The sequence below is a fragment of the Euwallacea similis genome, chromosome 16, assembly GCF_039881205.1.
Source record: "Euwallacea similis isolate ESF13 chromosome 16, ESF131.1, whole genome shotgun sequence".
NCBI lineage: Eukaryota > Metazoa > Arthropoda > Insecta > Coleoptera > Curculionidae > Euwallacea > Euwallacea similis.
Genome location: NC_089624.1, coordinates 2,509,845 through 2,536,706, shown reverse-complemented (window position 1 = coordinate 2,536,706; position 26,862 = coordinate 2,509,845). Strand labels below are relative to the sequence as shown.

The following is a 26,862-nucleotide window of genomic DNA, read 5'->3' as shown; positions in this document are numbered from 1 at the left end:
CCAAAAACTTCTGAATAGCTGCCGTAATTTTTTTTTCTTTTTTAAAATGATTTTGAATGTTTTCGAAAAATCCTTCCAAACTCTATTTTACCATTTTTGTATGAAATTTATATAATGCAAAATTAACAAAACAAAACTGGTGAGCACTGGATGTCACCATTTCATGAAGACCAGAACTATAGGGCAAACATTGGATTTCATGATTTGCATTTCCCTTCTTTCCATCCCAACTCTTTAATTTCCAACAAACTTCCATTGAGGCATGTCTCACAAGAAGATTCAAACTACACAGACGTTCATTAACATACCTACTCATTTATACAAAATTATTTACATCTTACGTATATTAGGTATATTTGCGATTTTTGACTGGGGAACTATTATCATTATTACATCATTGATATTTGTATATTACGAAGAACTTTTAATAGATAATAAACTTTTATTTTTACAATATAATGGCATTCTTATATTTAGACCTTAATTCGGTAGTAGTTAAATGCACCGATGTATACCTTTAAAAATAATTTTATAGAGGGTGATTCACAGTTCAATGGATCTAAAACGAACGTATGTAGAGAGCGTCATAAGTCAATTTTTATATGAATTTTTTTCATGCTTGCGGTTGCTGAGATACTGACCTCAGGAAATGTGTTTAAAAAAAATTGAAAAACTCTATATTTCAGCAACTCTTTAACATAGAAGAACCAAATTTTGAATTGAGATTTTTGAATGGACAACTATTTTCAATAGTATATCGTTGATCTTTGTATATTACCAAGAACCTTTAATAGCTAATAAGCAATTATTTATGGCATATAATGGTGTTTTTATATTTATTCCTTAATGCAGTAATAATCAAACGCACAGACGTATACTTTTAAACATGTTTAATATAAACAATAACAAAAATCAATATCAAACAGAATTATTATAATGTAGTTTAAAAAACGTATAAATATATTATTGCTGTCTACAAAACACACTTTTTAAAAGCACTATATGGCGCAGTAATGGCTAATTGCATACAACATTTTTTTTTGTAAAATTATTTTCATTAAATTTAATGTGATATTTGACGTGAATGATATGTTGTATCTATAGATTATACGTTAGTGTAAAATACAGGGAGTCCCAGTGTGTGTTTTCTAGCTAGGTTATCTCCAGAACTATTAAGAATATGCAGTGTTAGTATGTGCTGAGTAGTTGCTATTTATTTGTAAGTTTTCGAAATTTGACGTTCAATAGGATTGAAGAAAGATTTTGTGGATATTAAGAAAATGTGAGAAAATCCTATTAAGGCAAGCTAAAATTTAGGATTTCAGACCTATATTTTAGGTACCTTAGGAAACACTCAACTGGGACACTCCCTGCAATGGAGATAATATCAATAAGTAGGTAGGTATCGATTTCGAATACAATTTGCCCATATAAATAATGATATTTGTGTCTCTAAAAACGAAAAATTTAAAGAAACCACCGTTTTCTTGTCGAAGAAAAGTAAAAATTTTCCAGTAACAGTTCTCCTAGTTAAACGATCACGTAAATCTCAACGGTCTACTTTTAACCTCATCATCTTACATGGTACTACCAAAGGTACCTACCACTACTGCTCAAAATGATTGGAGCGCTGGCTCGCTTTTTCTTAAAGATAATACAGTAGCAGGTATTCTACACTAAAATTTACCGATCTTCTAGATGTAACTTTACTGTAGTAACTCTTGTGATTATCATTTCAGTTTATGCGTACTTATACAAGGTATCAAATCGAAAATGCTTGTTAACCCTGTATTAGGGATAATATCTACTCGCTTTCTACAGTTCAAATTAATATTACTATACTAAAACAGCGCATAATATAGGTAGGTAGGTACTCCAAAAGATGGCTTCTTTCCGCTTTCGAATAGCCCCACATCTACTCTAAAATTAAATCCTTAAATCGCTAGTTTCTCTAGTCTAGTTCGTTTTTCCCGTTTTTCCATCGTCCTTGGAATGTCATTGATTTTTATTTCGAATTGACTTAAGTATAACAATCTTTAATGCATCACTTAAACGTGACAGAAGTGATAAGCGACGCTGCGTGTTTAACATTTACCTGAACAAGAAGTTCACTCGTTGATGTTTTTTTGCCCTTGTAACGATCCTTATATCATATAAATCACGCTTAAATCCTGTTTATTTCCCTCGAAAGGAACATTATGTTAAATCTACAGCTACAATTTATTGTCATGGCTACATTGTGGATAGGATCAAATACATTAACTTACCAATATGAACTGACACAAGTATAATTGATTAATACTAATCAGATAAGTACTAGATCGGAACAAGCAGCGCGTTACATGGACTCCATTTGTTCAGTCAGCTCCAAAATTGGGCTCTCCCGTAAAGGTAGTAATGGTGGCCACACGTTTCCTTGTAAATTCGTTGGAGTTGGTAAACTAGCAGGACCCTATGAAATATTCAGGTATAAAATAACTTTTTCGATTATAGAACGAGCTGAGCTCGAACTGAGAGCGACAAATAACCTCAGAAGTCTGCGTCAAAAGTTATTATGAAACAAAGATAAATAAGTAAAATTGTCGAACATATATTATCGCACTCTGCACGAGCCGAGAACACCGGAAAAAGTTTAATGACATTTTCGATTGTGTTCAACGTCTGTTTAAATCGCGGACGGCAAATATCCCAAGCGTGAAGTCATTGAATCACACATGATTTTTCATTGCAGCCTCAGCAGTTCAACAAAAGCGTTTTGTCGTTTCAGAACGCGTATTTAAATTAATCTTAAACAAGCCCATCATGCATCCTTCATCCGACGATATATACTATGTACCAAAGATGAGGATGCCCCAATCTAAATCTATTACCAAAAACGGCCCCTCAGAGCTCCTGAACTTACACGAGTCCACATAGGCTCGATTTGTTTTCATCATAGTACTTACTCATCTTTTTCTTCTTACTGCTCCAGAATCATATTCTACTGTTTTTCTTACGTTTTCTCTTCGTGCGCAAAAAGGGTGATTGTTTACATTGTTACTCGCGTATAAAAGAGCGTCTGTAGACTTAGCCCCTAGGGCCTTCGTTGTAAAGAGTGATAGAAAAGTAGGAGGAGGCGATGCTCCAGGTCCAGAAGCAGCCGTAGATCGATGTTGTCAAATTCGACGACATTCTAGATGTGATCCCGTAATAAAAACAAATAACCCCTTCCTAAGCTACTTGCTAATTTTCAGTAAATGATGCTGCACAATTGCAATTTGAAAGTATCACTTTAACGCACGTGTACATGTAGAGATTTTACTACACGCTAATCAATTGAACTTAGAAGAGAACAAAGTTTACGGAAATGCGCTTGTAGGGAAAATATTATACCTAACACATGCAAAAGTGCCTTTCCGCCACTTTCTGTCAGGTAAACGACTATTACAGTGTTTTTAAACATTCAGTTTACTTCACATATTTTAAGTAAATATAATCATACTGAAATATCGTTGCTTTGGATGACGGATGCATGAGAATGGACTTATTCGTCGTGGGTATAATAATGTTCAATCTGGAATAAATAATAAATGTTACTAATCAACTGCCTTTCTCAACAATCTACGAGTGCATATGTTGAACATAAGTTATGAAGTAGCCTTCGATGATTATTAATAAGTCACACAAATGCAAAAGCAAGAAAACAAAAATAGTCTTGAAAACAATCTATATATTTATGGCAAGTTACACAGTGCATTAAAATAGCTAGTGTGGCCTAGTTAAATGCGACAATAACATTAATTTTAAATGAGTGATATGAAGTAGTTAACTAAATACGAGCAAATCTAAGTTACGTTATTATAACTACATATTACGAGGGAGACTAGTATGAATAATACTTTTTTGCATACAACTACTAGTTTGAAATGATATACGGCTCTGTTACATGTTTATACTCAGTTTCTTGAAGAAAAATAAAATTTGAGATATATACCAAAATTGCATTTCTGTCGTACACTATACGTCCTAAGTGCCTCTCAAGAAACTGAGTTTCAATTCCATCAGTGCACGCAAAACCTTAACTATTATTACTACTATAATCACCACACGGATAGTATTGTATACTCTGAACCAATAAAAAATTGCTGAAGAAAAATTGAGGCAGTACTGTAAACCTTCAAGTCACTTTTTTCCAATAGTGCCGAAGGTGCTGGCAGAATACGTATTAGGTGATAATAGGTAGTTGAGAAGTAAAAAGATAATTCTAAGGTTTAGAATGTCTCAGTTTCATAAAGCTATGTGGTCTGTATTTTTGTGATAAAAATCAGAAATTGTGAAAATAAACCCTCTTTGACTTAAATAATTTTTCAAGTGAAAATAAAACAAAAATACATTTAATTATGACATTACAATTGCGGCATTAACGAGACTATTTCAGTTTATTGAGGATATAAATACATAAGTTGTATTTTTTAAACACTATTGACAGGTAGAGATCGATTGGAATTTGGAAAATCTTATAGATTCGGCTATCTTGAAGAGAGCAATAATGCATGAAACATCCTGTACTTATATTAATAACCGCCCACTCTGTAGAGTTTAGAAGATCAGGTATAAACTTAATTTTTTAATTTTTTATTAATCCAGGTAAAAATAACATAATTCATGAAATAATAATATGCGTCGCAAACTTCTCTAGAACAAGAAGAAATATCCAACTCTATTGGCTCAACGTCACCAACACGAATCTGTATGTTTTCTTTTTATTTCCATTATTTTGTTAGTTTTATATCTATAAGAAAAAGTGATATAAAATTATTAAAAACTTAAATATTAAGTATTACATTGAATATACACATAAATTTTGTTAAATCACCCTGATGAAATTGCGTTTTGACGAGAGATCGTTCGGTAATAAGTTGGCAAGAAAAATTTCTATTTTTTTTTTAGTTGTTTTACATCAAATGTTAGTTTATTCCCCTTTAACCCAAAGAGAAAAAATCACAAATACGTACCTATACACAGGGTGACCCAGGGGTGAGTAATTATAATATACAGTGGCTCACAGTCAAAATGATGCATGCCTAAATTTTCCAATTTTGCTATGATAATTTACTTTTTATAATATAAGTCTAATAGCAAATAAAAGTTATATAAAAAACTATTCCCTGGAATGTGAAATAATAATATATTATACTAAATCAGATTTTTAAAATACATTTTTTCATAATAGCACGTCACAATAAAAATGATGCATTAAGCGAGTATAGGTAAAAAATATGTTTACTAATAACATTCCAATGTTTCTCGTTTGTAGCAAGTTGTATTTAGTTCAATTTATATTCTGCAGCAGTTTACATATTAAAAGTGCAATGGGTCGCCATACATCCATAGAAATAAGAGAGGCAGTAATTTTGAACTTTCAAAAAGGCACAAGTCAAAGAAAAATTGCGGAAATTCTTAATTTGAGCCCTTCGACAGTTCAACATATAATAGAACAATATAAAAAGGAGGATCGTATTATCAGCAAACCTTGTAAAAGCAGCCGAAAAATTTTTAATCAACACGACGAGCGATGGATTTATAGAAAGATAAGAGAAAACCCCAAATTAAGTGCACCAAAATTGACTGATTTGGTGGAGAAATACTTAAATAAGAAAGTGTATGTTGAAACGGTACGAAGATGTTTACGTGCCAAAGGTCTTCACGGCAGAATTGCTAGGAAGAAGCCGTATATCAGCCCGAAAAATAAGAACTCGAAGTTACTGTATGCTAGAGAGTATTTAAAGCAGGACTTAGAATTTTGGAAAACTGTTATTTTTACTAACGAAAGTAAATATAACTTATTTGGCAGTGACGGAAGAATAAATGTTTGGAGAAAATGAAATGAAGAGTTATTATCTCAACATTTAAAAAACACCGTAAAGCACGGAGGAGGAAACGTGATGGTTTGGGGATGTGTAGCTGCCTCTGGAGTCGGGAATTTACATTTCATCGAAGGAAATATGGACAGATTTATGTATTTAGATATTTTGAAAACAAATCTTGAAGCTAGCACCGAAAAATTGGACTTAAATGGTAATTTTAAATTCTATCAAGACCATGATCCTAAGTATTCCGCAAAAATTGTGAAGGAATGGTTGCTTTATCATTGTCCATCAGTTATAAAAACTCCTGCTCTATCACTAGACTTGAACATAATTGAAAATGTCTGGAATAAACTCGACGTAGAAGTTAGAAAACATCATATTTCCAACAAACATGACCTGAAGAGAGCTCTATCAGAAGAATGGGCCAAACTAGATCCAGATTTTTTAAAGAAATTAGTTGAATCAATTCCTAATCGTTTAAAAGAAGTAATTAAAGCTAAAGGTGGAGCTACTCGATATTAGTTCATAATAGAAATTATGTTTTTGAATATTTTTCTTTATGCATAATTTTGATTGTGATCATCATTTTTTAATTAAATTACGTTTGCAGGGGAACCGTACAAGTTAGAATAATTCTTTATATGACTAGTTAATCTTGTATTAATTAAAAATAAGATAATGTAATAAAACAGAAATAAATGTTTCTATTAAAAAAATTTAAACAAAATAATCAGTAAAAATTAGCTGCATCATTTTGACTGTGAGTCACTGTATGAATAATGATTATATAATAATTCTTTTAATAATCACAACAAAAGTTTTTCTTTATTTCAGTTATCAGATAATTATCTCCTAAGATAATTTGTGTTACAGAATCTCTTTATTTCGGTTTTTATAACTTAGGGATGCTTAAAATATCAAAATTTTGCTTATTATTGCTTTCAACCCTGAAATTAAAGCATAGTATGCTTACCCAAAATTTGAGTCAGAAAAAAGTACCTACAAGTTTTGTAACTTATAGAGCGCCCTATCCTTTCTTGCCACACGACCTGAAATACTATTAGGTAAATGCTTTAGATTTTCGACTAAGCGTAGTTTTTGAAAGATCGAGCAAAGCATAGAAGAAAATCGTTTTGAAACATTTCATTATTTAATTTGAAAATGAATCTTTTTTCCCTAGGTCACCCTCTACATATTACTGAAATTAAAAAAAACCGGACTGTTAAACGCAAATTAAAGCATAGAAGTAAAGTGTTTCTAATGCTCGTTATTTATTGAGGATTTGTAAATAGTCAATAAAGGAAAAGTCCTTTATCAAAACATAACGGAACACAACAGTGGGAATGATAGATCGCAATGTATCAAAAAATCCCTCATCTTAGCAAAACTCATCTAATAAGGAATCTATCAACAAGCAATAGCTAAGATATGCTTATAAAACTAAGCACACGCAACAAAATCAAAAAAGGCAGCAGTGCAGCACTACAATCGCTGAAGTACCTGATTCCAAGGGGGCGTGGTCTTCTGCCAAGTGGAGCTCTTCGTGGTGGACTCAGTAATCTGGCAGGAAGTTTGCATGTTGCTGGACAAAGAACTCCATGTCTCAGTTGAACCCTCTACCAAAGACTGAAACGCCAGCAGATCTTTGCTCTCAGTATCGGATAAAGGTAGCGGTGGGAGAGGTGGTAAAACCGGTTGTTGCTGAGCAATTTTATAGCTAGCTTGCCTTAGCATGTACCTCCTACTTAAATTAGTCGTGTCCAGAGTGCTGTTGGCACACTGCTTCTGCAATATCTGACGTTTCTGCTGCAGCAAACGTTGTTGCATGGCTGTTTGCAACTGAACTGGTTCCACACAAGAACTAGAATAGCTGAAGTTGTCGGGCAAGCTAATTTTCTTAGTTCCTCGAGGCTGCATGTACTGATTGTGCTGTTTCTGTCTTAGCGATACATCTTCTGGTGGTTCTCTTGCTTGGTACTGACTCTGCAACCTCATAGCCTCCCTCTGTACCAATCCCATATCCAGAACTCCTTTCGCTTTGAAACTTTCATTTAATTTCTGAGAATTGAAAGCTAAACTTGCTCCCGGTTGGTCGGCTACTTGCTGGGCTACTAAACCATCACTAGCGCGTCTTCCTTCTCGGAAATCTACCGGAGATCTGGTCAAGTTTCGAGTGGTTTTGAAGCTGGACATGTGGACTAAAGGGTTGTGTTTATGAAGCACTGATCGAGGGACTGGAGAGTATTTACTGTTACTACATAAGGCGTTTGCGTTAGATAGAGTGGGTTCGGGTACTTTGTCGGTTGAGGTACAGCTTGGCAGGCTGCTGGCTAGTTCGCTGGACTCCGATAAAGGGTATTCTAGACTTTCGAAGTTGCTATCGCAGCTGAGGTTTTGGCTAAGGCTCTTGGATGTATTGAAATTATTCACTACACCGCTTGATGAACTTGAAGACGCGTAGCTGAGGCGAGTGCCTCCCGAATGGGGAATCTGTTCTTCCAAGTCAGTTTCCACTCCTTCATCTGTTGAACTCGAGTATTGCATGTGGATTTCACTAGTTTTAAAGCCACTGTAACAAAACAAGTATGGCATTAGATCTTAATATGAATAATTATCCAGTTCGATCAAAACACTTTCGCCTGAATAAAAGAGGTCTAGAAATTTCAAAATCCTGCTTGCTAAGCCAATACAGCTCAGTGAGACGTTCAATTTGATTTATTTTTTGAGGACTATTCGTCTACGGATTCCCGAGAGATCAACACATGGGAAAATTTTCATTTACTGTTCAAACTATTTTGAACAAATCCGGCCGAACTGTAAAATCTGGCATTAATAGAAATTTACTGGTGCTGCCGGATATCTATCTCATTTCTAACAGACTCATTTATGTAAATAGTAAAACCAAAAATCTGAACACACACAATAGCCCAAATGATAATTAATATTCGTTTTTTAACGTCAAAAAGTTGCTCTGTTTTTCATAATTTCAGTAGTTTTTAAAACATTTAGTTGCAGCTTATTAACATATTTCTTCCCTGTGAGTTGAGACTACTCAAAGGATATGAAAAATAACTAGTTTTTAAAAAAATTTCATATCTATTCAAGTCATGCTTACCTTTTATTAAACCTGTCGAGACTGCCCTTCACTTCAGGACTATCAAACGGTTGCATGCTCAACATCAACGGATAATGGTTGACGCTCCCTTTTGTATACTCTTTGAATCTGGAACTGTCAGTTGAACTAGAAGGAATCGCTGACATCTGCAAGGTGGACATCAACCTGGTCGCTTCCGAACACATACTAAAAGTCGTCGTCGAGGCAGCCTGATTCAAAATCTTCAAGGCATCTTCACTATTGGTCGCTGCTAAAAGCTTGGCAGCATCTATCCCATGCACAGGTGAAGAATTCACTGGTCTGCTCGAAGATGTGACTGAACCCATGCTAATTTTACTGTTGCTGGCTGTTGGGGCGATGGTAGAATGCTGTAGGAGTCGTCGACAATCTTCGGTGGTGCTTGCTCGGCCTGTTTACATCAACAAGAATTAATAACCTACGTGCGTCTGAAACGACGAAATTTATAAAAATTTCAGGGATGCTGTTATGCCGGTTAAAGTACCTATTTTCCTCATTGCTTGTTCTGCAACGTTAGAAGGACGTCTTCTTTGGACTTCTCTCACTCCAGTTTGACTTTCGCCCCCCACAAGTTGGCTGCGGAGTTTGTCCAGAAGGAGAAAGTAGATTGCTGCATGGTGATCATAGCAACCTAAGCGAATTGACTGCAAAGGAGAAAATCATTAAATGCACTTGCTTGAACCTGCGCCAGATCATTAATTCACCTTCCTATCAGAGTCTAAAATAGTGATAACTTACCTCTCTAGTTTTTGAGCTATCAATTCCTAAACTCTGCATCAGTCTCAGAATTTGCTCATTAGGATGGGTGTTCGATGTGGGAATGGTGGGCGGAAAGGCGGGCAGGACGCCCATTTGAATCCATCGATGCTTTTTAATTTGTTGTATCGTAAACCGCTTGTTGGGTTCCAACACCAACATTTTTCTTATTAGTGATTCGCAGTCTAATAAAGCAAATCAGTTATGTTTGTTGTTTGCAAGTACATAAATTATATAGTTAATCACCTTGGCTCATAAAATAAGGTATCCTAAATCGACCTGACAATACCCGATCCCTAAGGGCCTGAAGGGAACAGCCGTCGAAGGGTAGAGCTCCGCAAACTAAGACGTAGAGTACTACTCCCAAACTCTGAAAATATTTTTGTACTTTAAGCAACGTTGAAGTTATTATTAGATCTAAGAGACAGATTTGCTGCATTTGAAAGAACCGAATTTAGAATAAAACGAAAAGGAAATTCGTCTAGTCACCGACCCCTGTCGTTAAGATTAAAATAGAATCCTCAGCAGGATAAGAAAAGCAAAGTTTTGTCTATCTACTGGTTTATTTTGGAGAAGTTCCATAAAATCAAAATATTGTAATGAATATTTAAAAAAGTTCAATTGTACCGACAGAAATAATTTTAATAATTATTTATACAATAAGTTCATAATGTAAAGTTTTATTGAACCAACCAAACATATTAGACTAATCAGTTTACTCGTTAGAAGTTAGTAGAAGTTTCATATCTTTAGAAATTCTGAACATTCTCCGGTTAAGTTTATCAAAAGTAACATACATATGCACGATATTAGAAGTCTCTTTGCACTAATCCAGTATATAAGATAAGTAATTTTTTTAAAAAGTTTCATATCAGTGTAATTTACAACTACAACTGCTCAAGGTAGTAATAGGAGAAACGTTTATTTCTAGTCGTGAATCATAGAGAAAACAATATTATCTTTGTGTAAACCCATTATCATACTTTTAGCTATAGGAAAAGAAAGAAGGATTAAAGAGAATCGATTCAATAGACTTTCGGTGACTCTTTGGGAACCCTACTGAATTTAATTCCCTCTACATTTCATGGTTCATAACATAGTAAGTAGGTTGCTCTGTTAATAACATATTACCCATGTCAATCACTCTTCTTTAAATAGATTTTACAAAATCCTCAGCCATAAATGAGCTCTAATTTGATATGTATTCAAAATTTTGCATTCAATTTGCATGTAAGCGGTTAAAAGGGAATATCTGAATTAGGAAAATTGTATAAAAACATTCTGAGGTGGCCTTCACTATAACGTCAACCGTTATTGGGCAATCAATCACTTTACACTCAATTTTACAAGGTACCGAGGTAAGTTGATAACCCTGAACTGCATATTGGCCAAATAAATAATAAGTAACTTACCCAAATATCGATCTCGGGTCCGACGTACTTCTTGCCCTCGAAAACTTCAGGGGCGGCGTAAGGGGGAGAACCGCACCAAGTCGAGAGCTGCCCTCCCGGGGTGTAGTAATTTGAAAAGCCAAAATCAGCTATTTTAATATTGTTATTGGAATCTAGTAAAAGATTTTCAGCCTGCAATAAGAGAATAAATAGTAGATTGATAATATAATAATTAATGATAAAAAAAGTTCATGTAATGCAATTTTGATTAAGTGTTGTCTGACTAAGGAATATATTCTATGGGGTTATCAGGATTGTTTATCGTAATCCTTATGCTGGTTTTAATAAGGAATTAGGACAAATTTGAGTACACATCATTATGAGAAAGTGGAGAAATGTAATTGAAATGTCACTCGAGGTTGAGGATTTTTATCGAGTTGTTGTGCAAATAGTAATCATGTAGACTAGTTGGTTGTTCTTATCAAGAATCAGTAATGCGTCAGTACATAAGGCTTAACGTCAAAAGCTGTGTTGATGAGATTCGACTTTAAAAATAAAAATTTCCCGAATCCCATTATTTGCAGTGTCATTCAACGGTCAAGTACTAACTCACCTTTAAGTCTCGATGTACTATGTTACGATTATGGCAGTATTCAACAGCTAACAAAATTTGCCAAAACTTAATCCTAGCCTGTTCCTCACTCATTCTTCCATACCTCGCTATGTAATCTGCGAACAAAAACCTGGATAAATTACTTTTACCAGTTATGAGTAAATAAAGAACAATCGTGCAACAGAGCCGACGGGAAATCTCACTTATTTTCAGCGTCCCGACGCGACGCGTCGATTTATCAAAATCTTGGCCAGTTCTGACGTCAGAACTATGTCCAAGGTCCTCGTCTTTAAGCATTATCAAAAATGGTCAAAATTGTCCTGGATGCTAATTTATACAAAAAAAAAGGAAGAATGCATCCAATAATACATCAACCACTTTACGTCATTTAAAATCGTCCCATTTTCGTATATTCGGATCACATGGTTCGTGATAGATTGCTGAAAAATCACGCCTCGTAATTTAACCTTTACGTATTCGGGGCTGTAACCTCATTCAGGGGTTGAAAACCCTCAACCGCGATGTTACTTGTTAATAGCGAACAGCGCTTCGTCACGTACGTAAATTTTATCTGGCAAATAGATTTAGAGATATAAAAACTGCGATGTGCAGTTTTTCGTTTAGAAACTGGACTCGTGAATTGAAGAACGATAAAATGCAATTTTCCTGAACTTTTGTGACATTTCCAACCCTTACGTGTCAATAAATCAAAGTTTTGCTTAGTATAGGAATATTTTATTTCGTCGCTTCTATAGAAATTTTAGTCCTTTTGGTAAAATTATTTGGACATTCATTTTACGGCCCTTTAGGGCGAAAAGACCAAAGTTCTAGTTATTTGGTCAGGTATCTATACAGGGTGTCCCTTAATTAACGGTATAGAACTAAATTACTAATATAAAAATGTTAAGATTTAACATAATTTATTTATATCCAAATGTTGATAAGCGAAATACGGGGTGGCAAAGTGCAAATCATTTTTCTATTGTCTTAAATGTTTCAAGAAATTAAATAAAATGTGCCACAAAACTCAATATTCGAGGAATTCTTGGCATGGGAAATCTCAATTTATTTAAAATTTTATATAAAGTGTAAATAACGCTTTCGGCAAACATTTTCCCATGTTTGAAAGCTTATCATTTTTTAACTCGGTGTATTATTTGGTTTAACAGTTAGATTGTTAAATTCTTTCCTTCGGGTCAGTCGTTTATAAATTTAAACAAAAGTAGAAAACGTATAATTGCACGAATATTAGATCGTTTCCGTGCTGGTTATCTGACTGAAAAGTTTCTCAGCACTATACATAATATTAAGGTATCTTGACCTTTGTAACCATGCCAAGCTGTGGAACTCGATGGAAAAATGTATGATAAATTTTTAGTTGTCATTATGATCTACGTATTAGTCATAAGAATTTACTCACCAAAAATTTCACCCTGACTTGCATACTCCGAAACTAAGTAAATCATATTCTTGGTTTCCATAACCTGAAACAAAGATTGAAGTATAATGTGTAGAATTATTCTTCAAAATACAACATATGCATTTATGAAATAGCTAATACAATAATTAATGATTTATATAAAAGAGAATTATACGAAGAGAAATAATGAAGCGTATGCATCTTCTGTGCATCTGTGTCTTATTGAATTGAATGAAATAAATTTAAACCACAGTTTATGAAATCTGAGAGAATTTCAACTTAATATCTTGAAAATTGAATCAATCAGCGATGATAAATCCTGAAACTTGTGAGGAAAACGTTTCTAATAACGGAATCGTTCAAAAACGTCTTTCCCAAAAATAATTGAGAAAAGTGTATGCAGAAATCGAGAACTTAAAGCAATGAGTTTCCACTGTATCCATTGCCCGTACTATTTGTTTCCACTATTTTGTTATATTCTTTAATACTTTTTTTTTATTTTCTATATATTTTTATTCTCTTCACATTTTCATTAATCTTATTTTATTAGTACTCGTGTTTCTATACGAAAATGTGAGAGTGGGAACGAAATTTTTTGACCAATCAACACCGGCAAAAATTTATTCTCACTCTCACATGTTCCTATACAATCAGCCCCCTGAAGACTCTAATTCTACACTATGGGGCAGAAAACCATACTTCAGACCTCAGCTTTTCATCGTATGTTCACTACTGGCTCTTTATATTTCTCCTAATTTTGTGTTTTTATCCAGATTATTGAAATGTTCATTATACGCGTGTGGTAATACACGAGTGTAAGTGTAGAATAGCGGAAAACTTGCATTATGTGCGCTAATACAGAGCAAAAAACGTCCCATTTTTTGCACTCATGAGTGTATAAAACATTTTGACATAGTCTCGCCTTTCGCTTGATTATAAACATTTTAGTGGCACATCCAACTTTCTCCAGTTGCGAAATTGTAGTTGTTCCTGCACATGAACATTTGCATGGTTCAATGGAGCATCAATTTTAGCTTTGATCTCTCTGTCAAACCCCTTTATCGCCATAAAAAAGCTTCAGCTCTTGACTTCTAGAATAATTTGCCTGTTTTGAACCTTCGCTTTTTTTAATCAAAATTCGATTTTAGAAAAATTGGTCTAATGCTGAATCCTGTAGGTATTTCCAGAAATATACCTACTCAAACAGCCTTAAATAAAGGTCTTTGAGGTATCAATAATAATTAATTCATGTTATGAAAATTAAGAACCATCCGATGACGTCGTTTAATGAAATCGAGCTACGTGGAGCGGCAACATTGGAAATGGCCGAAGCCGCTAAATCCGTTGCCAGGAGACGCAATGACGTAATCGGCGTCATTGGCGTCACGACGATCAAGTTGAAGGTAACATTTACGAGCGGCTCTAATTGAAACTTTACTTAGGAATTAGTAAACTGTTTATATGCCAATTTCCTTCATATGCTATAATATTGTTGCAATACTATCCACAATTGATCGCCGTATGTATGTCGGAAGTGTAGCCAGGCAGGCAACACATACATATATGCAAATAATGCGACAATTAAGCTAAATAATTACTTTTCAAAACAGATTATACAATTTACTTCTAGATTGTCGACAGTCACAGTTTTTATTAATTTAGAATTTCTGGCAATGCGTAGCAGCTATAAAACTGTCTCCACAGTGGTAATATGGAGTTAATAAAATATTTATGAAGGATTATTTGGCACATAATACGAGGTGTAGAACGTTTAAAGCGATTTAGATTTACTATTTTGATTCCTAACTATATTCGCGGACAATGTAGAAACCTTACGAAAATACACTTTGGAATCGGATTATATTTCCAAAATAGAGAATTCTAGTCCCTTTTCGTTAAGGAAAAAAAAAAATTTCCTTCAATTTGTAAGTTTTCTGTAATTTTTACACACAAAGTGTGAGCTTAGCAGCTGCAAACTTGATTGGATCGTGTCTGGATTCGATTTGAGCCAGAAGAATTACCAACAAATCGGCAATAATGCCGATACTGATAAATTAAATGTTTAGTCCGGAAACTTTACATTACACCCATGTGGGTTTGTAACAATTTTGTAAAGTATCATTTTTTGCCAATACTACACAAAATTTACAAAAACCTACATCGCAAATTTCAATAGATTACACAGGCAAATGCACTTTGCTTGTTAGTTTTTCGTTATTTTTTCTTTATTTTTCCTTAACAGCCTTGTATCATTATGATTCAACTAATGACTTAGTTACGTATGTTAATAGAAATTTACGTGGTGGGATCAATTAAGTTGGATTCTTTTGACGTTTCCCAAGGGTGTTCCACTCCTCCGAAACTAAAACCCAGCGCCTGAGACCAGATTCTTGAATCTCGGAAAATCCTTGGAAATGACGGCAAAGTAATTTAATAAATTATTAAAGCAGGGCAAGGAACAAAATAGTTCTCAGATGAGTTTCTGAAGGAGAATCTGCTTAACCTGATCAAATTCCTCTCGCAAAAATCTACAAGGGGGTCTAAATATGTCAAGGCAGGAGCTTTCTTTCGATTTATTGGGCTTTGAGCGTCAATCAAAGAAGCCTCTGAGCTTTTGCCAGAAAGGCTGAAATTCAACGGAAATATTCAAAACAACCCTAAAGATACTGAAGCACTTATTGACGTTCAGCAGCAATTACTTAGAAAAACACCTTTTAAGACTGTCCAAAAAGGAAGTGGGACAGAAAATTGCGAAAAATCTATTAGAAAGAGCGTTTTTGAAACCAAAAGAGCAGTCCTTTTTGAGGATGACTCATTCCATGTATGGGTTCACTATCAGATTTGCTGAAAAGTGACAAAGGCCCAGGAGGTAAATAACCCTCGAGTAAAGCTAGGAACTTTTTAAATAATAAGAAGAAAAAAGTTAAAGATCAAATGTTCAAGACGCTCAATCAATCGTTCGCATTGCAGTGACACGTATCTATTCCACAATAACTGACCTACTGCAGCTACATCTAAATGAAAGGAAATATTTCTATTTCTAAAGGCTTTGACATTGAGCTGCAAATAGAAAAGATACTTTTTTAAGGTTCTGCTGAAGGAAGAATTTCTAAAATTAAAGAAGAGTTGTAAACAGATACTCCGTAAGAAGCTTAGAGCTCTGGGGTTAGAGCTTTATTGAAAAAAACATTTTTCAAGAAGGCTTCCAAGTTGATTCCATATTGATGCTAAACAAGAAACAACTGCTCTAGGTTATGAGTTTCGTACTCCAACATAAAAAATTAATGAAAACTGACTTAAACTAAATTAATCAATTCCCTTAAAAAACTTTCCAAAGGAGTATTTGGGGTGTAAGTAGATAGGTACTCACCAACCCATCAACAGTTTGTTTTATTTAAGAGTATAACAGCGTAAATATGAAATAAAAAAACAATTAAAAATCGTATTATTACTTTTAATAAAAGGACAAACGTTATTTCCAAATTTAATTCTATGGAACAAACGGAATGCAAATTAATAATAATTATCAAAATACAAAACAGGGACGCAACGTAATTAAATAACGAGTGTAGTAAATTCATAACATTTGGGATTGAAAGCATTTTCATAAAAACCGAAGTAAATTACATTCTTTGCGGAGTTTTGAATAATTGTCAAAACGATCTGTTAATGATATTTTATCATTTAAGATGCCTATTGGGATTTTGGGTTCTTTCTCATTAAAACTTAGCACAGTACTTTAACACTGAAATTGCTTTTAAACTTTTCAATTAATTTTGATGAGTTAGAACTGGTTCTGTTTAAATCGAACAAGAAAAAAATAACTATCACGCTTTTTCATAGCAACACCTTGAGGTTTGGGATTATTCAGCACATGAAATCTGAAAAATTCGGGGCAATAACTGAATATAACGTTTGATTTGAACGAAAGATAGTTCGAGTATAGAAAAGGAAGTTGAGAGGAAGTTTTTAGGGTACTAATAACCAAACTTAGGTTAGCACACGTTGGTTTAGGTTAAGCGTAGCTACGTGCAGAAATAAATTTTGAACAAGATCAACGACCATCCAAAGACTGACGTTCACGAAAACACTTTAGTTTAGAAACCATATTGAGTGTCGATAAAACCATATCCAGATAAGTTATGTGGAAGATAATTTAGATGATAATATAAAGGCAGAGCATTTGTAGGTTTTATGGCTTCTATGTGGGTTGTCTTCCAGATAAGTTTACTGTTTGTTAGAGTGACCTTAAAAAGAATTTTAAATCTTGACTACAGGGCCGGACACACTCTCCATTTTTCAAAATATCGACATGAAACTGATGGTAGGGTGAACAGTTTACGTGCATAAAAAGAAGTTGTAGAGACAATGTAAATATTAAGACATCCCTTGACTTAAAACTGCGCATGCAAGTATCAGAATAGAATGGAGCGTGTTGAAGGACAGTTCGAAAATGTTTGGATCTCGAATAAATTCAAAAATGAAATTAAATTCCAGACTGACGTTAACGCAAACCAATTTCGAAGCGAATTTGAAGTCTTAAAAGGTCAGTTCGGGTTGAAAGCAACTTCGAGATTTTAATTCAACCTGACGATGACATTCGTCGATTTAATTTATTATATTTTGAGGTCAATAATTTTGAACTATTAAGGCCAGTTCAGAATAGTTCCGATTCACTGTGAAGTCTAAAATGATGTTATGTTCCAGACTAATCTTATCGGAAATCGATTGTAAGGCGAATTTGAGGTCCTTAAAGGTCCGGTCCTATTTACAGTAACTTCAAAAAACGGATTTCAATTCGAACTGATGTTCACTAAGTTATTTTATAAGATTTTGGAGTGAAGAATTTTGAGGCCTCTTCTTTTCTAAATGTTAGTTTTAGATGAAACTGATAGTGAATCAGTTGAGGTGACGCATTCGGCAGGATCGAGGAAATTCATAATCTTAGGGTCTGATTTACAGCTTGACACCATTTGTAAGTGAAAAATAAATATTTACATAATTTAGGTACAAAGAAAAGGGTTTCAACATTGAGCAAATAAATATAACCTCGTTTTAAGCATTTTATGTATGTTTGTTATATCCTTGTTTGCTTGTCTTAGGGCTAAATTTTTGGCAACTTTTCCTAGATGATAATTGTTAGGAAGGCCAGAAATTGACTGGGAGTGTCCGAAATTCGCATGAGCGTAGGTGGCTATTCGGATTTTTTATAAACCACAAGAAATAGAAAATCCATTTAATTGTGGGAAAAATACGCAATTACCTACTCAATCTAAAACAGTTGCGAGATTGAGGTATTTCCCAGTTGTTTCTGAGATATCAGAAAAAAACACGAAATTTTACAAAATCAATGTTGTCGGTTTCTATCCTTATTTAAAAACATATTTTAAAATTAATAACACTATGTCATTGGCACTTTCAATCGTCTTTGAAGTGGTACAACTGCATGAGATAAGCGGAAGTTTAACAAGCAACTCATACAAGATATTCAAATTGAAAACCTTCCGCGTCTATGCACTTTGGTTAAAGTTTACGGTCCATTGATTTTACGATATTTAGTGGGTAATTATTAGTTTATAATATCTATACATATGTATATGTACCCAGTTAGGAAATGCGTAATTTTGTGCAACAGGTGAGATTCCGTAATTTGATACGAGTTGCACAAACTAGAATTTAACAATTTTTGTCCATTATTCTAATTGCGCTCTAAGACGAAAAAGTCGAAAGAAAATGGAAGTTTGGACCTTTTGCGCGTCATAATAAGGTCTGTAGAAATAAAATAACCACTGATTCTGCTAATCTATCACTTCATAACATGTTAAAATCAAAAAATATTTTATGTTATTAGAATTATTTGGGAAACCCACTTTGCCCGTCAATTCTAGTATTTGTGAATTTTTCTAACGTGTTCCCAAATAAGCATTTTTATGTAAAACATAAGTTGGTCTTACCTGATATAGTTTAATAATATGAGGGTGATCCAGTCTTTTCATTATATCTACTTCTCTATACACCTTTTGAAGATTGCTGGCATCTAATTGGGACTTATCTATAATTTTGATCGCAACCTGAAACAGAAATGAACGTTGAGGTGTAATAGCCTAATTAATAGTTTAATTTTCAGCTAAAAGACAAGTGTTGATTGACAAACATCCCGGCAAGGCCGACGAGGTTTATTTTCAGAGATTTTTCCGAAGTGCTGTTAGACATGACCATGCCAAACGAGTACACCAGCTACGTCAATTATGCACAAACTGTTTAACTTTGTGCTACAGCTTAGAATAATTGGATTGAAATTGGCACGAAGAGTACCGTATCTACTCTTTGCGTCAACGTTTTGTTCTCGTTACCACCTTTGACGTCAACTATTCCATCTAGGCTAATAAAAAACTTGCTAACTACACTTATTCTATTCTGTAATCATAGATATTATAGGAAATTGTTTTAGAATATAATTAGCAGGACATCGGGCATGGTTTAGAAGGTCAGAGAGCCGACAGGAAATTTTCCTTCATTAATTTCATTAGGGTTCTTTCAAAAAATGATGCAGACTCTCTTGACCGTTCCAAATCAACTTTGACTAATTCGTCAATCTATACGACCTTTTATAGACTATTGACGTCAGTGGTTGACGCAAAACTTTGTCGGTTTTAAATAAATGTTCCAGTTGAGCTGCGATTGCCGCTCTTTCGTGTGGGCACTTTAGGGCTATTAAAACCGTTATACGATATCTGCTTTTTGCTTCGGCCTTATTATCGTTAATAAGACTATTAAGAATCGATTGTCACGTCTCAGCACGAAAAACGTACAGTAAAGTGTCCGGTGAAATATGACCTTTGGTCGTTTTTATCCCTAAAAACATTGAGCTTTGGCACCAACTCTGGGATACATATTTGAAAATTCAGGTTTTGCCTTAAATTCTGAATGAATATATTTATTGTCGTTGAGAAGGTTGCTAAATATAAGTTCTAGGAAAGAAACGAGGAGGAAAGCCAGCCAGAAATGTTATATTATTTATTTCTGGCTTATACCGTTGAAACATGATCAAAATCTGTAACTTTGGTTAGAGAAAGAGAAGCTTATAGTCAGATATACAAATCAAGGACAAGCTAAATTTTCCAGCTATCTTGTTTTCAAATGATTTTTTTAGGACAGAGAGGCCTCCCGAAATTATTCATTCGAAAGAAATTACACAAGAGGACTTCGAAATCAGACTCAGAAACGAATTGAATTACGAGTATAACTTGATTACAGAATATCTCAAATCAATTATTATACCGCTTTTAATGATTGTGATAAAGATGATCTTGATTTTGCCCGAGCATCCAGAGAAGGAAATGTGCATAGTGACTTGAGAACCGTTTTCAACAGACATAATGAGAACAAAATTCGAATTTAAGAGAGATCCTGAGCACAAAATGCTGTACAGGAACCTTCCATTTTAAAATTAGTGCGTGTGTTCTTATTCCCTAATGTCAAAAATATTAACTTGGAGATTAATCTATCTTCATATTTCATCAGAGACTGCAATGAGGTATATACTGAGTCATGCTCACACAATCTATTATTACAGCTTCCAAGCTTGCATGCTACAGATGTTACACCTTTCAAGCTATTAGTCATCATAACATATTTAGTAATGTAGAAGAGTTTGCGAAAGAATCTTCAATTCGCGACAAAAATCTACAGCAACTGAGGTCACACGATATGGTGAGTAGAGAATGGACGATATCTCTAGGTAAACATTTTCCCGCTGAAAATCTTGCAATCTCAATTAGGGAAGTCCAACGATAGCGTGACTGATTGTAAACCTTTCCATCGAAATTTAATACCACGTAATGCAATACCTGATAAAAGAAACTGTCCCTTGTCGTAGAAGAGAGGACACAATAAGAAAAGAAAGGATTGTCGGATGTGGCTCAGAGTCTATAAACACTCCATGATACTAAACGTCCTGCTTCAACATCAAAGGTGTTTGTGTAACTTTACTTCTTCTTTTCCCGGCATGTTAATGTAATAATTAAAATTCAGGATATCTGTCTAAGCCAAACTAATATTCTCTTTTACTGCTTCATTATTTCCTAGTACCTACTTAGTACTCTTATTAGAATTATTTTAATTTTATATTTATATAAATATCCTATGTGTGTTTGAAATACGCCTACTCAGGCTGTTTAAACTTCAAAGGAAGTTTGTGTAAAACTGTCAATTTCCCATACTGGCAGGGTAATTCCCAACTGATCCCACACTAAATCCGGCTGTAAAATCCAGACCATATGTGCGTCCAAGTTAAATATAGGAAAAGGTCGATATTAATAGGAGATAACAAAAATAATAACAACAAATTTTTGTTACATACACAAGCCGTGCCCAATTTAGATACGACGACGTGCGTCAATTTCGATATAGCCAATGGTTTTCATGGTAATTCTTTTCTACCGAAATATATTTGTTTTGATGCCAATAAGTTTTCCCATCAGTCAATATTGTTCATCATTCATGTGCAATAGTTAATCGCATCGCAAATTTCCCCTTTGTGTGTTTCTCTGATTGAAACAATGCCTTTTTCGTATATCGCTAATCTTCAATTATCTTTATCGCACTGTTGCACAAACCATTCATTGTCTTTTTAGGACGCCGATTGTCTAAGGTCTTTGACTGTTTCAGTGCGTGGACACAATAAAACTCCCATTACGTATCTATTATGCATGCGATAACGGAAATTGAAAATGTATGTTTGCCTACATAACGGACGTCTTGCGACAATCGTTGAAATGAAAATACTGGTGACCGATGGGCAAAAACCACAACAAGAAGAGGTATCTTGTTTGTTTCACTGTTTAGAACTAGATAACTTAGAATTGGAAAGTGATTACTACATTTCGTGTAGGCGCAATAACAGCAAACACATTGCTTACAGTTTGGATGGTTGTTTAGTTTCTTAGCGTGAGGATACGAATACATCTATTAATTAAATTTAATAACGTAAAACGTTTAACCGAGTTGTGATAGGTTAAGAGATACGTAAAATGTGCCTGTACCTAATCAACAGCAACAATTGGATCGTTATGACAATTAGGGAGCATTAGGGGGTCAGTGATCCTACGTTGTTAACACCGAAGGGAATTTGTGATGGAGAAAAAACGGAACATGGAGGGAGGAGCTTTGCAGTGTTAAAAAACCAGGAAATGTCGGCAATTTCAATGATTCCTTGCGGTGATTTCGTGGAAAAATATTTCAGTCAGTAACGATTCCCGATTATCTCTAATCTACTACGTAGTCTAGTCAATGCGGGCATAACCATAACGCTGACATCGACTTGGCGAAACGCATAAAATTCACCCTCCAAAGCGTTCTCTGGGATGAAGGATAAATTGGAGTGAAATTACCATTTAAAAATGAAACCTAAAAAAACGTTCATTAAGAAGCTGAACTGATCCTATTCAATCAGATTTTAGAGCAGATCTAGAGCTTTTTACTTCAGTTTCCGCTTCAAAGATTCCATGGAAATTGTGTGAATGAGGAATAATTTTAAAAAACCTTCTAGTAAGCGGTACACGTAGGGCTAAGCCATTTGTGATTTACTTTATCCAAGACATGTCTCTGGTATTTCAATGCTTGGTCTTGGAGGTGTCTTTAATGATCACCCTTTATTCATAGGAACTTGCCAAACTCATAAAAATATGTCGTTTTTGTATGAGTAAATTCAAGATTTCTCTGAAATACGATTTCGATTATAAAAACCTATTTTCAAGATTGTAACATGCGTTGCGTCAATTCCTTAAAAGGAATCTTGAAGCTGCCGTAGTAAGATCTTTGAATTTGTTTTCCACATATCCTGTTTCGTGATTTATTCGGTGTATTCTCAATTCCTTTTCATTGATGACATAAATGTAGGCTTGCTATGGTAATCTTTATTGACTGAAAAATCACAACAATATCCGTCAGTAGATTTGAGCTTAATTGACGAAGAAAATCCTCGATAAGGTATTTCTGGTACTTGAAAACAAATGGAAAAAATCTCATCAGAAAACTGTAAAGTCCTGCCTTATAGCTTCCTTCCAAATCAGAAACCAAAAATTTTAAATTATTCAGTGTCGTAAACAGCTTTGTTTATAACGACGATTTTGTTGGTTTAGTCAGGTCAAGGACAATAAATAATTGTGGATTATCGTTTGGTTTTTGGAGAACTACTTTTCTTTTTTTAATGTGCTGATTAATTTGGTTTTTGCTTGTGTCCTATAACTACTGCACGTGGCTCTAGTGTTGTCACTTTTCTGACTTGGTAAAATGTAAATGGTAGATTCAATCTAGCTAGGGGATCAGCAACAAGGATGGGTAGATAAAAATTGTTAACTTTAGTTAGTTACCCTAAGGTCTTTTTGCTTGGTATTAGAGTTTTGTATGTTATCGGAAAACTTCATCGACAGCGCCTGCCACCGAATGCAAATAGGACAATAGAACTGAGACTGGACTGTCTGTCAGTCCTAGTAAAACATAGTTAATCCATTATTACAGGACACAACATTTAGGCAATCTATGCTATACGGAAAACCGTGCCCAATAAAGCGAAGGCTATGTACTTAGGGATGACCATCGAGACCGAGCTACCCTGGAAAAACTATGGCTAACATGGCAATCGTGAAGCGTAGAGCGAAAGACATGGAGTCTGAAACCTCCCGTTCTACCCTGGCTTTTCACTGCGGTATTCAAAGTAAGGGTCTCCTATGGGTTCGTGGTTTGTTATGCGCTAAAGTTGGCGAAACTCCACAGAGAGATTGGCATGACCATTACAGTTGCATTCAGGACAACACCACTAGAGAGTTAACAGAGCTTCCAATCTGGATCAACAGGGAAGCTATGGCTTTCCATAAGAGTAATGCGGCTTGCAAACAGTGGAAGCAAACACGAGACGAAACCGCTCATTCGAGAGTTGCTGTTTCTTGGGAAATTCCATTCGCACTCTCAGAGGAATACCCGAATGACCGACTAGGTCAGAACCAGCCGTTTGAAGTAAACATTCCAAAGAGCGAAGAATTTGCGACGAGACTTCTTCAGTGGCCATCGAACAACAATCGGGTTTGGTATACTGAGAGATCACGAATTACTGATACGTAAATATTGGGAGCCAAGATGTACACTAGGGCTGGCCACGGGGGTAGCGAATTCATTTACTTGAAAACCTATTCAATGATCTTTCAATCCGAGCTTTTAGATACATTCGCACCTACTCTCTCTCATTCCCACCTGAAAAGGATATTTTGATTACAGTGTGAACCAAAAGTATGGAACGCTCGTAATATTTAGTTAGCCGTTTATCTGAATTTTGTAAGATTTTGCACAATTGAATATGAAATTATGCCGAATCAAATGACGAGTTCAACATTGTTATCACACTTGTTATTCCGAAAGCTAATATCAAACTGCTTGTTTTAAGTGGAACGCCCTGTACATTGTTACATTTTTAATTCGTCTTGAAAGTTTAGGTATATTTCATGTACCACACCTCAGATTATGAACTACTTTCGAATGTTCACATTTACATTTGGAAGAATAATATGATAATTTTTCATGTTTTAGACCCATAGTTTCCACTTTCTTATTTTACATTGTCAAAGCGAATCCAAATATGTGTTTGACATCTGTAAAATTTGTGACAGATGTCAAAATACAGAAAAGAAAATAAGAAAAGCGACTTGAAAACGAATTGAAAATCAGCTTGGAAACCTACAAAAATTTCATTGCTGGAATCATTTTCAAGGCGTTTTTAATTTGGATGAAAATGTAGTAGGTAAAGATAGCAATAGTACGGAATGCATCGTAGATACAACATAATTTCAATTCCAAGTGTAAAAAAATCCCATCAAATTTGTTACCGTTCCAAAATTTGTTACACACGATGTATATCAAGACTCGGTTCAGATGCCACAACTCTAATGATACATTAGTACACCTTAAACGTAAAAATAGCAAAAACAAAAGCTCAACAGTTTCGCGTATGAAAAATCATCTTGCTGCTGTAAACCATTGTCTTGCGTTAAAAGTAAAGAAAATTTCGTATGCAATTTTTGTTATTTATCTCCTTTACGAAATCGAGGAATTTTAAGCAATACGGATAAATAGTGTTTTAGTGTACAGATTACGTCTGAAGTAATTATGCATATCATACTCCAACAGACAAAGCTTTCGGACCTTTCCAAAACTAAAAAAACACTTCATTGAATGGCACTTAATTTTGGTGGTAAGTTTCAGTGCATAAAACAGACATTTTCGTGATTTATTTAATGTGAAGATACTTTATTGAGTCAAACCATTTGATTAACGTACAAATAATTGTTCATTAATTTGCACATGGCGAAACACGCAACCGAATCTGAGTGCAACTATCAATCCATCAAATTCTTAGATATTTGTAATCTTCTATTCAACCTCGTATTACGCCGATTGTTAGGCAACTTAAATGGAATCATAGATCAACAAGTATCTAGTAGATAATAGACTTTAAAATTTATTATCCGATATTCTAGAACCGTTGCAATTCGACGTCCCGGAACTTCTTCGATTGCACATCGGCTCAAAATTCAAGCAAAATAGATTTTTAAGTTATATTTTTGCGGGGAATACCACAATCCGAGGGTTCACCATTAACATTACAGAACTTAAGTATATTTGCTTACAAGCCGCACTAGCGACCCGTCAAGACGTTAAATATATTTACCTCAGTTTTAGTAATCCTATGCTTAGCTAACTTGACCACGGCAAAATTTCCTTTGCCGATGGTCCGCTCTATGTCGTAGAACCCGACCCTGACGGGATTTTTCGATATCTTTTCGCGTTCGCCCATCTCGCGTACCGCGCTGACTTAAACTCCCCGTGAAGAAGCGTACCTCACACGTAAAAGAAGGTGCGGAAGGTAGTTTTCATGTTATTGCCCGAGGGTTCGATGTATTGTCATAGTAATTGTGATGAAGGGTAACACTACCAGCGATGGAGAACAAACTCGACTTCGCGGACGCAGGATCCGACTGCCGTCAGCTGTTTGACATAGCGACACGGCGCCTCAGCGTGCGCGCTATGACGCAAAAGCGACGCACGAGAATACAAATAGTCGTCATACAAAGATTCCTGCGATCTCTGTAGCCTGCCGCACGTTTCTCCGTGCGAGGATTTATCGCACCCGATATTTAATTAATCAGCTATTTATAGCGGGGAAAATATATATTTGCATAACAATGACTGGAATAAATCCTGTTAATAAGCACGCCATCCATCTGGAAAAGAAAAATCAAAAAATTTGAAAAATTGTCCCATTCTTGGGTTTAATTAAGTGCGGCGACTTACCCTCATCTTCGTTGCTACATCTAATGTGTCCCAGACAAGCATGGCCGTCCTGTGAATTTTCGAATTTCCTTTCTAGTTTTTCTCTAATTACGATAAAAGACACATGAAAACTAAAACCACTTTTTCATTGGAGCTATATATAAGCTTCAACTTGCCAGTCTCCGTTTTATTCTATGACATTTCGTTTGTCAAGAATGATCTTTTTATTTCTAAATACGGCCCTAGAAAATTTTGTATCTATTTCATGTATTGCAAACTCATTGATGTATCGTGCTTATTAATTTGCGCAAAAAGTTTCACTATGCGTCCGACAATGACTATGAATGTACTCTTGCAAATAAAATATGTCTCAAAAC

At 34.8% G+C, this 26,862-nt stretch overlaps 1 protein-coding gene across 3 annotated transcripts; it reads right to left on the bottom strand.

Annotated features, from left to right (window-relative positions):
• Window positions 1–873: 873 nt before the first annotated feature.
• Window positions 874–26,278, bottom strand: LOC136414121 (serine/threonine-protein kinase SIK2-like). Of its 3 annotated transcripts, none has more exons than XM_066397955.1 (11): window positions 25,884–26,278; window positions 19,117–19,233; window positions 13,163–13,226; window positions 11,743–11,858; window positions 11,151–11,321; window positions 9,985–10,108; window positions 9,721–9,923; window positions 9,467–9,626; window positions 8,965–9,373; window positions 7,350–8,418; window positions 874–2,452 (listed from the first exon to the last, which is right to left on the bottom strand). In XM_066397955.1, exons 1-11 carry the CDS (start codon window positions 26,007–26,009, stop codon window positions 2,339–2,341), a joined length of 2,673 nt encoding a protein of 890 aa, XP_066254052.1. In that variant the 5' UTR covers window positions 26,010–26,278; the 3' UTR covers window positions 874–2,338. The 3 variants fall into 3 exon arrangements, with proteins under 3 accessions (XP_066254052.1, XP_066254053.1, XP_066254054.1); XM_066397956.1 differs by lacking the exon at window positions 874–2,452 and adding an exon at window positions 3,399–3,553; XM_066397957.1 differs by lacking the exon at window positions 874–2,452 and adding an exon at window positions 3,692–7,047.
• Window positions 26,279–26,862: the final 584 nt, after the last annotated feature.

Coding starts and splice junctions, on each gene's coding strand:
- LOC136414121 (XM_066397955.1), bottom strand. CDS start 26,009: ATGGGCGAACGCGAAAAGATATCGAAAAATCCCGTCAGGGTCGGGTTC. Junction 11,322..11,742: donor TAGTACATCGAGACTTAAAG/GTGAGTTAGTAC, acceptor CTCTTATTGCAG/GCTGAAAATCTTTTACTAGA. Junction 9,374..9,466: donor ACAAGCAATGAGGAAAATAG/GTACTTTAACCG, acceptor TGATGTAAACAG/GCCGAGCAAGCACCACCGAA.